The 15,258-nt window shown below is 41.9% G+C and overlaps 1 protein-coding gene across 2 annotated transcripts in view; it reads right to left on the reverse strand.

The window, feature by feature from the left end:
• The window catches only part of zanl (zonadhesin, like), a 161,317-nt gene that overhangs the window by 131,906 nt on the left and 14,153 nt on the right, over positions 1-15,258 (reverse strand). For both annotated transcript variants that reach the window (XM_061961199.2, XM_061961198.2), the window contains exons 5-9: positions 9,766-9,850; positions 776-928; positions 546-710; positions 377-477; positions 230-308 (exon numbers count right to left, since the gene is read on the reverse strand). In XM_061961199.2, coding sequence (XP_061817183.2) covers positions 230-308; positions 377-477; positions 546-710; positions 776-928; positions 9,766-9,850 — 583 coding nt within the window. The remainder of the gene's footprint in view (positions 1-229; positions 309-376; positions 478-545; positions 711-775; positions 929-9,765; positions 9,851-15,258) is intronic.

The following is a 15,258-nucleotide window of genomic DNA, read 5'->3' on the forward strand; positions in this document are numbered from 1 at the left end:
AGTTTTAGGAGATATTCTTTGACCCTTTAGAGAGCTACTTAAAATCAGGTGTCAAGCTACTAGTAGCTCGCAAGGTACTTGTTGTTGGAGACGCCTGTGCAGCTGACACTGGTGATAGCAGCGCCATTAACAGACATTAAAATAACGATTTATAGTTTCTCATATGAGGACAAGTCGATTGAGACACCAAGTGCTAACAATGCCCTCTCCAAACCTGCTAGTTTCTTACCTTGACAAGCCATGACACACACAGCATCAACAGCAATATCAGTCAGGGGGGTCTCTCCGAAGGTTCCTACAATAACAAACTGCCAAAAACGAAAAAAGTAATATGTTAACGCTTCATGCAAACACGTACATAGCGGGCATAGCTTACCTGGATGGCGCTGGTTCCTAGGTAGCGCACTTCTGCGGGCTTCCAGGCTTGACCCTTGTTGCCCCTGACGGTAAACATAGCGGGTCCGAGGGTTCCACCCACTATGAAAAACAAAAAAATTTGTAAAATGCGTTTTTCTTAAACAACGATAAAAATTTCACCCGCTAACCATTAATGGTGTGTACACTAAGCTCCATATTAGCGCTGGTTCCATACAGGTAGTAATAAAACGTGAGGTCCAGGCATCCGGAAGATGGAGTGATGACAGGACTTCTAATTTGACCCTGATCGCCAGGGTTACCATCCGCAGAATTCATCAGCATGTAGGCTCCCACTAATAGTAAAATATTAAAGGAATCAATCACCAGTCATCAATCAATAGTGTGATTAGTGACTTACGTCCAGGTTTGGAGAAGTCATCATCAGGTCCGGTGCCCTGGGTATCTGTCGGGCCGATCCACGGCTCAAAACCGAATACGTCAGGGTTGTCTGTGTGAGTGGACCACCCACAAAGGTTGCCCAAGATGTCAAAGTCACAGCTGGCAATGCAAGCTGTGGATCCAAGATTGCCATTACCCAACAATTTCTGCTTTTAGACAATATATAAAGTTCAAATTTGAATGACAATAAAAAGGAAGTCTAAGTCTAATATGTCACTTTGTTGTCTCTGATTTTCATGTTAACCCTAACTTTCATAATTAACCCCAATTTGTAAATCCAAACCCTAAATCCAACCCTCAACCAAACCTTAATCCTATTGCTGGCCTAACCCATGACACCCGAGACCAGGGGTCCCCAAACTTTTTGACTCGGGGGCCACATTTTGTTAAGAGTTTGGCTATACATACTAATATATATGAATATATATACACACACACACACGTATATATTATAGATATACAGTCCTGGTCAAAAGTTTACATACACTTGTGAAGGACATCATGTCATGGCTGTAGTAGTAGTAGTTTCCAATAATTTCTACAACTCTCATTTTTGTGTGATAGAGTGATTGGAGCACATACTTGTTTGTCACAAAAAAATTCATGAAGTTTGGTTCTTTAATGAATTTATTATGGGTCTACTGAAAATGTGACCTAATCTCCTGGGTCAAAAGTATACATACAGCAATGTTAATATTTGCTTACATGTCCCTTGGCAAATTTCACTGCAATAAGGCGCTTTTGGTAGCCATCCACAAGCTTCTGCTTGAATTTTTGACCACTCCTCTTGACAAAATTGTTGCAGTTCAGCTAAATTTGTTGGTTTTCTGACATGGACTTGTTTCTTCAGTATTGTCCACACGTTTAAGTCAGGACTTTGGGAAGGTCATTCTAAAACCTTCATTCTAGCCTGATTCAGCCATTCCTTTACCACTTTTGATGTGTGTTTGGGGGTCATTGTCCTTTTGGAACACCCAACTGCGCCCAAGACCCAACCTCCGGGCTGATGATTTTAGGTTGTCTTGAAGAATTTGGAGGTAATCCTCCTTTTTCATTGTCCCATTTACTCTCTGTAAAGCACCAGCTCCATTGGCAGCAAAACAGCCCCATACTACCACCACCATGCTTGACGGGAGGCATGGTGTTCCTCGGATTAAAGGCCAAACAGCTCAATTTTTGTATCATCTGACCACAGAACTTTCCTCCAGAAGGTCTTATCTTTGTCCATGTGATGTAAGATGAAACAAAAATTGAGCCGTTTGGCCACAATCCACCAAGCAATATGTTTGGAGGAGAAAAGGTGAGGCCTTTAATCCGAGGAACACAAAACCTACCGTCAAGCATGGTGGTGGTAGAATTTGGAGGTAATCCTCCTATTTTATTGTCCCATTTACTCTCTGTAAAGCACCAGTTTCATTAGCAGCAAAACAGGCCCGGAGCACAATACTACCACCACCATGCTTGACGGTAGGCGTGGTGTTTTCTGAGATTAAAGGCCTCGCCTTTTCTCCTCCAAACATATTGCTGGGTATTGTGGCCAAACAGCTCAATTTGTGTTTCAACTGACATTACATGGACAAAGATAAGACCTTCTGGAGGAAAGTCCTGTGGTCAGATGAAACAAAAATTGAGCTGTTTGGCCACAAAACCCAGCAATATGTTTGGAGGAAAAAAGGTGAAGCCTTTAGTCCCAGGAACACCACGCCCACCATCAAGCATGGTGGAGGTAGTATTATGCTCTGGGCCTGCCAATGGAACTGGTTGTCATGACTTGGTCCTGGGTGTTAGCTTTTCCGGGATGCAACGGAAAGTTGGCACGGGCGAGACGGGAATGAAGGTATATGATTTATTTATTATATCAAAAAAAAGTGCAAACGAAAATCGCGCACTTACTTGGCTTGGACAAAAATAGTTGCATGAAGAATGGACATGGAAAGAAGTATCAGGCATGGACAGAGCATAAATGTGGTGAGGTCGTCAGAACGACAAACTGAAAAGAATGAACTTAAATACTATGGACATGATTAACGAAAACAGGTGCGTGACTCAAAACGTGAAACAGGTGCGTGACGTGACAGGTGAAAACTAATGGTTGCTATGGTTACAAACAAGAGTGCACAATGAGTCCAAACGTGGAACAGGTGAAACTAATGGGGTAATCATGGAAACAAGACAAGGGAGTGAAAAGACAGAAACTAAAGAGTCCTATAACTAAACAAAACATGACTTAAAACAAAACATGATTACACAGACATGACAGAACCCCCCCTTACGGACAGATCCCTGATGTCCAAGAAAAAAATTAACAAGAGTCATGGGAGGGCGGGAGGGGGACATGGCGGTGGGTCACCAGCCCAAGTGGCCCCGAATCCATCGAGGCAAAGTCATGTGGCGGCGGCGAGTGGAACGCCGCTGCAGCAGGCGAGGTGGGTGACCCGGGACGGGCCAGATCCGTGGCCGACTGGGAGGTGGGCGCACTTGGCGTGGCGGGCGACCAGGTAGCGGCCATATCCGTGGCCGACGAGGAGACAGGCGCGTAGTCATCTTTGCAGACGTTGAAGCTTGGCGTGGTGAGTCAGGCGGCGAAGCTCGGCGTGGCGCATCAGGCAGCGGGTCTTGGTCTTGGCGTGGGTCTTGGTCTTGGTCTTGGTCTTGGTCTTGGCGTGGGTCTTGGTCTTGGCATGGCGGGTCTTGGTCTTGGCATGGCGGGTCTTGGTCTTGGTCTTGGCATGGCGGGTCTAGGTCTTGGCATGGCAGGTCTACGTCTTGGCGTCGTTGAGCTGCGACTGGCAGCACTTGGCGTAGTTGAGCTGCGACTGGCGGCACTTGGCGTCGTTGAGCTGCGACTGGCGGCACTTGGCGTCGTTGAGCTGCGACTGGCGGCACTTGGCGTCGTTGAGCTGCGACTGGCGGCACTTGGCGTCGTTGAGCTGCGACTGGCGGCACTTGGCGTCGTTGAGCTGCGACTGGCGGCACTTGGCGTCGTGGAGCTGCGACTGGCGGCACTTGGCGTCGTGGAGCTGTGACTGGCGGCACTTGGCGTCGTGGAACTGCGACTGGCGGCACTTGGCGTCGTGGAGCTGCGACTGGCGGCACTTGGCGTCGTGGAGCTGCGAATGGCGGCACTTGGCGTCGTGGAGCTGGTACCGGAGCTTGGCGTGGTAGGTCTTGGTCTTGGACTTGGCGTGGAGGGTCTTGGTCTTGGACTTGGCGTGGAGGGTCTTGGTCTTGGCGTGGAGGAGCTGGTGCTAGCCTTGGTGCGGCGACAGGTGCTAGCCGTGGAGCAGCTACAGGTGCTAGCCGTAAAGCTGCGACAGGTGCTAGCCGTGGTGCTGCGACAGGTGCTAGCCGTGGAGCTAGCCTTGGTTCTAGCCGTGGTGCTGCTACTGGTGCAGGTGGAGGTGGCCTAGCTGGGGGTTGCGGCTTGGCAGGTCGGAAGACTGGTGAGGGCGGTCGTGCTGGAGGCTGTGGCTTGACGGGTCGGAAGACTGGTGAGGGCGGTCGTGCTGGAGGCTGTGGCTTGACAGGTCGGAAGACTGGTGGTGGCGGCCGTGCTGGAGGCTGTGGCTTGACATGGTGATGCAGAGCCACCCCACCTACACAGCTCCCGACCCCAGCCCCCCCCTCAAGGGGCGGATACCAGACGCGCTCTCTGCGGTCTGGAATTCTCTCTAGGGCAGAAACGTCCCCTTTAAATTGTCCAAAATGTCTATTTTCTACCTGTGATATTGTGGGTGAAAAAAAAAAATTTTGTGACTTGGGCGTGACTTGAGTCCTGGGGGGCGGGGAATCAAAAGAAAAAGAATTCAGAAAAAAAAAATCCTGGTTTTTGACGTCATTAGGGCTGGCTGCTGCTTGCTTCCGCCCGGAGGGGGAGGGGCATGTGGGAGCGGCGTGTCCTGCAGGCTCGCAGAAGTTCTACCTGACGTCCTTCGTCGGGAGCGGCGCTTCCGGCACTGCGCTGCGTCCCCCCATTCCTGGGACCAAATGGAGTTTCTGTACTCCACGGAGGAGTAGCGCCGAGTTTCCTCCTCCATCGCGCACAGGACCGCCCAAGAAGCCTCGTCCAAAATGTCCAACTCTAGTGCGGAAACGCGAGTCTGCTGACGACCTACTGTCATGACTTGGTCCTGGGTGTTAGCTTTTCCGGGATGCAACGGAAAGTTGGCACGGGCGAGACGGGAATGAAGGTACATGATTTATTTATTATATCAAAAAAAAGTGCAAACGAAAAACGCGCACAGTGGCGGAGAATAAACTATGAAACCAAAAGACTATAGCAAAAAAGTACAAACGAAAAACACGCACAATGGCGGAGAACAAACTATGAAACCAAAAAGACTATGAACATGGAACAAAAACTTACTTGGCTTGGACAAAAATAGTTGCATGAAGAATGGACATGGAAAGAAGTATCAGGCATGGACAGAGCATAAATGTGGTGAGGTCGTCAGAACGACAAACTGAAAATAATTAACTTAAATACTACAGACATGATTAACGAAAACAGGTGCGTGACTCAAAATGTGAAACAGGTGCGTGACGTGACAGGTGAAAACTAATGGTTGCTATGGTGACAAACAAGAGTGCACAATGAGTCCAAACGTGGAACAGGTGAAACTAATGGGGTAATCATGGAAACAAGACAAGGGAGTGAAAAGACAGAAACTAAAGAGTCCTATAACTAAACAAAACATGACTTAAAACAAAACATGATTACACAGACATGACACTGGTGCTTTACAGAGAGTAAATGGGACAACCTAAAATCATCAGCCTGGAGGTTGGGTCTTGGGTGCATTAAATGATTGATTGATTGAAACTTTTATTAGTAGATTGCACAGTACAGTACATATTCCGTACAATTGACCACTTGGGGCGGTATAGCTCGGTTGGTAGAGCGGCCGTGCCAGCAACTTGAGGGTTGCAGGTTCGATCCCCGCTTCCGCCATCCTAGTCAATGCCGTTGTGTCCTTGGGCAAGACACTTTACCAACCTGCTCCCAGTGCCACCCACACTGGTTTAAATGTAACTTAGATATTGGGTTTCACAATGTAAAGCGCTTTGAGTCACTTGAGAAAAAGCGCTATATAAATGTAATTCACTTCACTTCACCACTAAATGGTAACACCCGAATAAGTTGTTCAACTTGTTTAAGTCGGGGTCCACGGTAATCAATTCATAGTACAAATATATACTATCATCATAATACAGTCATCACACAAGTTAATCATCAGAGTATATACATTGAATTATTTACATTATTTACAATCCGGGGGGTGGGATGAGGAGGGTTTGGTTGATATCAGCACTTCAGTCATCAACAATTGCATCATCAGAGAAATGGGCATTGAAACAGTGTAGGTCTGACTTGGTAGGATATGTACAGCGAGCAGAGAACATAGTGAGTTCAGATTGCATAAGAACAAGTATATACTAGGGATGTCCGATAATGGCTTTTTGCCGATATCCGATATTCCGATACTGTCCAACTCTTTAATTACTGATACCGATATCAACCGATACCGATATCAACCGATATATACAGTCGTGGAATTAACACATTATTATGCCTAATTTAGACAACCAGGTATGGTGAAGATAAAGTACTTTTAAAAAAAATTAATAAAATAAAATGAATAAATTAAAAACATTTTCTTGAATAAGAAAGAAAGTAAAACAATATAAAAACAGTTACATAGAAACTTGTAATTAATGAAAATTAGTAAAATTAACTGTTAAAGGTTAGTACTATTAGTGGACCAGCAGCACGCACAATCATGTGTGCTTACGGACTGTATCCCTTGCAGACTGTATTGATATATATTGATATATAATGTACGAACCAGAACATTAATAACAGAAAGAAACAACCCTTTTGTGTGAATGAGTGTGAATGAGTGAAAATGGGGGAGGGAGTTTTTTTGGGTTGGTGCACTAATTGTAAGTGTATCTTGTGTTTTTTATGTTGATTTAATAGAAAAAAAAGAAAAAAAAAAAAGAAAAAAAGAAAAAAAAACCGATACCGATAATAAAAAAAAAACGATACCGATAATTTCCGATATTACATTTTAACACATTTATCGGCCGATATTATAGGACATCTCTAGTATATACATTAGAAATACATTTGATTATTTACAAACGTACATTTGGTTATTTACAATCCGGGGAGGTGGGATGTGGAGGGGGGAGGGTGTTAGTCAAGGGTTGTAGTTGCCTGGAGGTGTTGTTTTAATGCGGTTTTGAAGGAGGATAGAGATGCACTTTTTTTTATACCTGTTGGGAGTGCATTCCATATTGATGTGGCATAGAAGGAGAATGAGTTAAGACCTTTCTTAGATCGGAATCTGGGTTTAACGTGGTTTGTGGAACTCCCACTGGTGTTGTGGTTATGGCGGTCATTTACGTTAAGGAAGTAGTTTGACATGTACTTCGGTATCAGGGAGGTGTAGCATATTTTATAGACTAGGCTCAGTCCAAGTTGTTTTACTCTGTCCTCCACCCTGAGCCAGCCCACTTTGGAGAAGTGGGTTGGAGTGAGGTGTGATCTGGGGTGGAGGTCTAAAAGTAATCTGACTAGCTTGTTCTGGGATGTTTGGAGTCTAGATTTGAGGGTTTTGTATGTACAGTATACTTTTGATCCAGCAAATGTGGTCACATTTTCAGTAGACCCATATTAAATTCATAAAAGAACCAAACTTCATGAATGTTTTTGTAAACAACAAGTATGTGCTCCAATCACTCTATCACAAAAAAATAAGAGTTGTAGAAATGATTGGAAACTCAAGACAGGCATGACATTATGTTCTTTACAAGTGTATGTAAACTTTTGACCACGACTGTACATAGGACATAGTATACATAGTACATAGTATCACCTACCTTTACTGCACACCAGCCGAATGAAAGGTGTGGCGTTTTAAGCATGTCTGTGAGACGCGCCGCTGATAACAGTTGATTGCTGACACTTGCTTGCGTGTGCTGGAGTACGCCCTGCTGCGCTGTAGCGCACGTGCCCGCATAGTGCATGCTGTCTCTGCATGTCACGTGCAAGATGGCGTGCAGGCAGGGTTCCACAAACCACAAGCAAGTCGCCGCAACATATATATATATATACATATATATATATATATATATATATATATATATATATATATATATATATATATATATATATATATATATATATATATATATATATATATATATATCCATATCCATCCATCCATTTTCTACCGCTTATTCCCTTTGGGGTCGCGGGGGGCGCTGGAGCCTATCTCAGCTACCATCGGGCGGAAGGCGGTGTACACCCTGGACAAGTCGCCACCTCATCGCAGGGCCAACACAGATAGACAGACAACATTCACACTCACATTCACACACTAGGGCCAATTTAGTGTTGCCAATCAACTTATCCCCAGGTGCATGTCTTTGGAAGTGGGAGGAAGCCGGAGTACCCGGAGGGAACCCACGCAGTCACGGAGCCCGGGATTGAACCCAAAACTACTCAGGACCTTCGTATTGTGAGGCAGATGCACTAACCCCTCTTCCACCGTGCTGCCCATATATATATATATATATATATTATCGACCGATAAATGCGTTAAAATGTAATATCGGAAATTATCGGTATCGTTTTTTTTATTATCGGTATCGTGTTTTTTTAATTTTAATTTTAATTTTTACTTTTTTAAATTAAATCAACATAAAAAACACAAGATACACTTACAATTAGTGCACCAACCCAAAAAACCTCCCTGTCCCATTTACACTCATTCACACAAAAGGGTTGTTTCTTTCTGTTATTAATATTCTGGTTCCTACATTATAGATCAATATATATCAATACAGTCTGCAAGGGATACAGTCCGTAAGCACACATGATTGTGCGTGCTGCTGGTCCACTAATAGTACTAACCTTTAACAGTTAATTTGACTCATTTTCATTAATTACTAGTTTCTATGTACTGTTTTATATTGTTTTCCTTTCTTTTTTATTCAAGAAAATGTTTTTAATTTATTTATCTTATTTTATTAATTTTTTTAAAAAGTACCTTATCTTCACCATACCTGGTTGTCCAAATTAGGCATAATAATGTGTTAATTCCACGACTGCATTTATCGGTTGATATCGGTATCGGTTGATATCGGTATTGGTAATTAAAGAGTTGGACAATATCGGAATATCGGCAAAAAGCCATTATCGGACATCCCTACTATACACACACACATATATATATATATATATATATATATATATATATATATATATATATATATATAATGCATACATGTATATATGTATGTATATATATGTGTGTGTGTTTTTTTTATTGTTATTATTTATTTTGTTTTGTTGCTGTTGTCCCTCTCTTTCCCCCACAATTTTCTTCTTCTGTCTTCTTTTTTGTCGTCTTTCTATCCCCTCCTGCTGCGTCAAACACTCAATACATCCAAACATTTAATAATTAAATCTGTATAGCAGATATGGGCATCTACATCAACAATATGACATGCCTGAGCGGCTGGACAGGATAGATTTAAAAAATAAGATAATAATAATTTGGGACGCCCCATGACACCTAGAGCCTAACCTTATCTTAATCCTAAATCTAACCCTAACATTAAACATAAACTGTAACACTAATCATAACTCCTAAAACTAATCACAAACCTGAACCCCAACCTCAACTTTAACACTAAATACAGTAAGCCCTAATGGAAACCTTAACACTAATTCCTATTTCTATCCCTTGAACCTAACTCATTAAGATAAGCGTGCTTTATATAACTCTAGCCTCAACCATTAAACCTAATCCTAAACAATACCGCTCAACCTTTAATCCAACCCCAATATTTACTCTAACTCTAACCCTTATCAAAAACCGCACCTTAACCCTGACCTTGAACTCTATGCCCTGACGAATTCACAGCTGTTTCACTCACCAGGACAGGCTTCTTCCGTAATGACGATGTTATCCAGCGCTGAGTCACAGGAAGCGCTGAGGCCTCTCTGAGCCTCGAACACAATCTAGTCAAATCAAGAACAAGTCCATTAGCATAAAACCTCAACATGACTGTCAGGTTCAAACACTGATGACATCTATTAGACAAGACAAGAGGCAAAGAATCAAACAGAGACAGAATTCAATTTGGACTCATGAGGAGACACATGGCGACTGTCCTCTCTGAACAGTCTTCAACCATGCTCTCCCCAAGATTGCACTCCTGCTTCTTTATTTGACTTTCTCTCCCCACCTGCCCACAGCTTTTTCCAAGTGGGAAGTGGGTCGTAAACAGCGTTGCCTTCGGTTACCAAATAGTTCAAAGAGTTCCATAAAATACTTCAAAGAGAGTTCGTAAAATACTTAAAAAGAGTTCCTCTAGAAGTGTGAGCAGATCCTGCCATCTGTCCGCTTTGAAGTCACAGTGGCGTTTTATGAGCCTTCTTCCTCTTGGTAGGCCTCAAAGACAGCCCTTTTGTCTTCTTCTCAGGAACACAGTGTAATACAAAGTTTTTGTGATAATTTAGAAACAATTATTCGAACAATGACTATGACATCAAATATTTTCACTGTGAAAATATGCAATTGCTACAACTGCAATTGTCACCGATTACAATGTTTGATTCATTTGCTATCACAGCGTACAGAAGAAAATATTTCATAAAAACGTTATTTCAACTGGAGACTAATTTGAAAAAAATACCATTTCCAAGTATTGTCAATTTTTTTAAACACTGAACAAAAACATAAACGCAACACTTGTTTTTGCTCCCATTTTTCACAAGTTGAAATATATAAAATATATAAAACTTGTACTACAGACACAAAATACCTATTCTTCTCAAATATTGTTCACAAATCTGTCTAAATATGTGTTAGTGAGCATTTCTTCTTTGGCAAGAAAATCCATCCCACCTCACAGGTGTGGCATATCAAGATGCAGATTAAACAGCATAATTATTGCACAGGTGTGCCTTAGGCGGCCCACAATAAAAGGTCACTCTGAAAAGTGCAGTTTTATCACACAGCACAATGCCACAGATGTCCCAAGTTTTAAGGGAGCGTTCAGTTGGCGTGCTGACTGCAGGAATGTCCACCAGAGCTGTTGCCCGTGAATTGAATGGTAATTTCTCTACCATAAGCCGTCTCCAAAGGCGTTTCAGGGAATTTGGCGGTTCATCCACCCGGCTACACAACCGCAGACCACATGTAACCACACCAGCCCAGGACCTACACATCTAGCAGGTGCACCTCCATGATCGTCTGGGACCAGCCACCGCTGCAACAATTGGTTTGCATAACCAAATAATTTCTGCACAAACTGTGAGAAACCGTCTCAGGGAAGCTCATCTGCATGCTTGTCGTCCTCATCAGGGTCTCGACCTGACTGCAGTTCGTCGTCGTAACCAACTTGTGTGGACAAATGGTCACATTCGATGGTGTCTGGCACGTTGGAGAGGGGTTCTCTTCACGTTTTCACTGTTCAGGGCAGGTGACCGACAGCATCTGTGGCGTCGTGTGGGAGAGCAATTTGCTGATGTCAACGTTATGAATCCAGTGGCCCATGGTGGGGGTGGGGTTATGGTATGGGCAAGCGCATGTTATGGACAACGAACGCAAGTGCCTTTTATTGATGGCATTTTGAATGCACAGAGGTACCGTGATGAGATCTTGAGGCCCACTGTTGTGCCATTCGCCTCATGTTGCAGCATGACAATGCACGGCCTCATGTTGCAAGGATCTGTACACAATTCCTGGAAGCTGAAAACATCCCAGTTCTTGCATGGACAGCATACTCACCGGACATGTCACCCATTGAGCATGTTTGGGACGCTGTGGATCGGCGTACACGACAGCGTGTTCCACTTCCTGCCAATATCCAGCAACGTGGCACAGCCAAGAGGAGTGGACCAACATTCCACAGGCCACAATTGACAACCCGATCAACTCTATGGACAATTTTAAGTCTCCAATTAAACTAACATGCATATTTTTGGAATTTGTGAGGAAGCCGGAGTCCCCAGAGAAAACCCACGCACACATGGGGAAAACATGCAAAATCCATATCTTTCAGATCTCCTGACTGCTAACCACTAGACCACGTCTACAACATTTCCAGTAATATTATGACTTTATTCTCATAACAACACAATTATTAGTATATTTTGGGTATATTTTTTGTTTGCATAACAATTTAATTACGACTTTTAATTTTTAATTCATTTAAAATGTTTTCATTCTTCATGAACAATTTTAATACATTCTCATAACATTGCGTTTTTTGTTTTTTTTTACTTATATAACATCTTTTCGGGTATAATTACATTATAACTTTATTCTCATAACATTAGCACTCTTTTGTGGGCGTTTTTTTTGCCCTACTACTTTAATTATGGTAATATATATGAACTTTTTCACTGAAAATCTGACTTTATTCCCGTAGCATAACACTAGTTTTGACGACAGTTTTACTGATGTAAAATAACGCTTTCTTTCTAAGAATATTACAACGTTTTCTTGTCATCTTTATTTTTGTTTTCATAACATGACATTATTCTGGGAAAAACAATCACATGTTGGGAGGGGGGGGCTTAACCATGAGATGTTGAAAAACGAAGTCATAAAATAAAATATGTTGTAATATTTCTCTTTTGGTCTATGCTTTCTATGTGATTTTGGTGTGGTTCCTGTATATTTTGATCATTTTCATGGTCAAAATCGCAGAAATTCCGTGTTTCCTGATCAAAACAACAAGGCAGACGAGAAGTGAGGTAGTTTGGGGACCCCTGCACTAGACAGTATATCTTACCTTTACTTCTAAATGAAGTCCATTCGCCTTTCCTTCTCAACGAAGATCTCTATGACTTTGTTGTAGAAGTCCTCCTTTTTCTCTTTTTCTTTGAGTTTTAAAAGTCTCTCTTTCTCACTTGAGATAATTGCCACGAAATGCAAGCTCCTGTTTCCCCAGAAAGCAAGTGGCGTTTATCAGCTCTTTTAATATCTCACAATGTTCCTTCACATTGGCATTGTGGATGCTGATATTTAGTCTCCGTTGTTCATTTAGAGCCAGATCAATACGTGACATTCCAAACGTTTTTAAAGAAATCTGACCTGGAATGTGGGCAGATGAGCTTTCATGTTTTTCGAGGCTTCTTGGCAGGTTTTTCAGATCCATCCCATCCCATCCATTTTCTACCGCTTGTCCCTCTCGGGGTCGCGGGGGATGCAGGAGCCTATCTCAGCTGTATTCAGGCGGAAGGCAGGCCTGGACAAGTCGCCATCTCAGTATATCCCATTTGGGTCCAAACACGGTCACTCGTTTAGAATAAAAGGCAGGGAAAGCAATAAATACGTTTTTGTAGTATACCAATCCTTTTGAAATGAAGTTATTTTCTGTCCTCGGACCACACACGTTTGAATCAAATCTGGCAGCTCTGGCGTTGGTCTCCCAGTATTAATGACTTCTTGCTTTGATTGAAAGTCCAGTCTTGAAAAATGACTTCATTTAGAAATCAAATCCTCCATTTTTAGGGCGAAAAAGTATCACAGTTGTTGTCTGTTGTTTTCTTCTTCTACTTCTTAAGGGTTAACCGGTGTTGACAGTTCAACTTTTGATATATCGCCCCCTACTTTGAGGCAGAGGTGCTTGCTGCCTCATGGCCTGTCTTTTCCCCGTGGCAACAAAGAACACACCCCTTCGCACGCACACGCTCAATACTATATATATATATATATATATATATATATATATATATATATATATATATATATATATATATATATATATATACATACATACAGTAGATACATGTTGTAGAAGGCCTCCTTTTTCTCTCGCGGTAGGAAATGGATGGATGGATATATATATATATATATATATATATATATATATATATATATATATATATATATATATACATACATACAGTAGATACATGTTGTAGAAGTCCTCCTTTTTCTCTCGCGGTAGGAAATGGATGGATGGATATATATATATATATATATATGTATATATATATATATATATATATATATATATATATATATATATGTCTTAATAAGGTTATCCAAAAAATAGTGCTCGATACCGTAGTAGAGCGCAATATATGTATGTGTGTGAAAAAAAATCACAAGACTATTTCATCTTTACAGGCCTGTTTCATGAGGGGGGGTACCCTCAATCATCAGGAGAAAATCTCCTGATGATTGAGGGTACCCCCCCTCATGAAACAGGCCTGTAGAGATGAAATAGTCTTGTGATTTTTTTTCACACACATACATATATATATATATATATATATATATATATATATATATATATATATACATATATATACATATATATATATATATATATACTGTATGTATACTGACACTAGATCAGGGGTCCCCAAACTTTTTGACTGGGGGGCCATATTGGGTTAAAAAAATTTGGCCGGGTGCCGGGCTATATATATATATATATATATATATATATATATATATATATATATATATGTATGTGTGGGAAAAAAAAAATCACAAGACTATTTCATCTCTACAGGCCTGTTTCATGAGGGGGGGTACCCTCAATCGTCAGGAGATTTTAATGGGAGCATTCGCATACCATGGTTTATATAGGGCACAGAGTGGGTGGGTACAGGCTGGCCTAGGGGCGTGGTGATTGGCTCATGTGTTACTAGGAGGTGTTTCCGTCTATGGCGGCATGTTGTTACAATTTCGCTGCGCTTGTTGAGGGATGACAGGTCTGGACGGTAAATAATAAACAGTTTCTCTTTCAAGCATAGGTTGCATCTTTTATTACCACTATTGTAAGGTGTGCTGGATGCAAGAATTTGCCATGTTATTGAATATTCAACATTATTGTCTTTGAGGTCCCAAATGTGTTTGCTGAGTTCTGTGGTATTTCGCAGGTTTTTGTTCCTGAAAGAAGCCTTGTGATTGTTCCATCTGGTTTTGAATTCACCCTCGGTTAATCCTACATATGTGTCGGATGTGTTAATGTCCTTGCGTATTACCTTAGATTGGTAGACAACTGATGTTTGTAAGCACCCCCCGTTGAGGGGGCAATCAGGTTTCTTTCGACAGTTGCATGCTTTGTTGGTTTTGGAGTCGCTCTGACTGGGGGTCGACGGCTCATTTGCAATTGTTTTGTTGTGGTTTGAGATGATTTGTCGTATATTGTTCATGCAGCTGTAGCTCAATTTAATGTTGTTCTTGTTGAATACTTTTCTTAGGTTGTTGTCTTTGGGAAAGTGTTTGTCAATCAGATTGAGGAATTTGTGTCCAATGTTCGTTGAGACGTTTTTGCTGTATGGGGGGTTGTACCAGATGATGTCGTTTCGTTTTCTGTTCTTTTTTGGCTGATTTCCTGGCGTGGGTTCATAGGTGATCGAGCACTATTTTTTGGATAACCTTATTAAGACATATATAT

Source organism: Nerophis lumbriciformis, linkage group LG05, assembly GCF_033978685.3.
Source record: "Nerophis lumbriciformis linkage group LG05, RoL_Nlum_v2.1, whole genome shotgun sequence".
NCBI lineage: Eukaryota > Metazoa > Chordata > Actinopteri > Syngnathiformes > Syngnathidae > Nerophis > Nerophis lumbriciformis.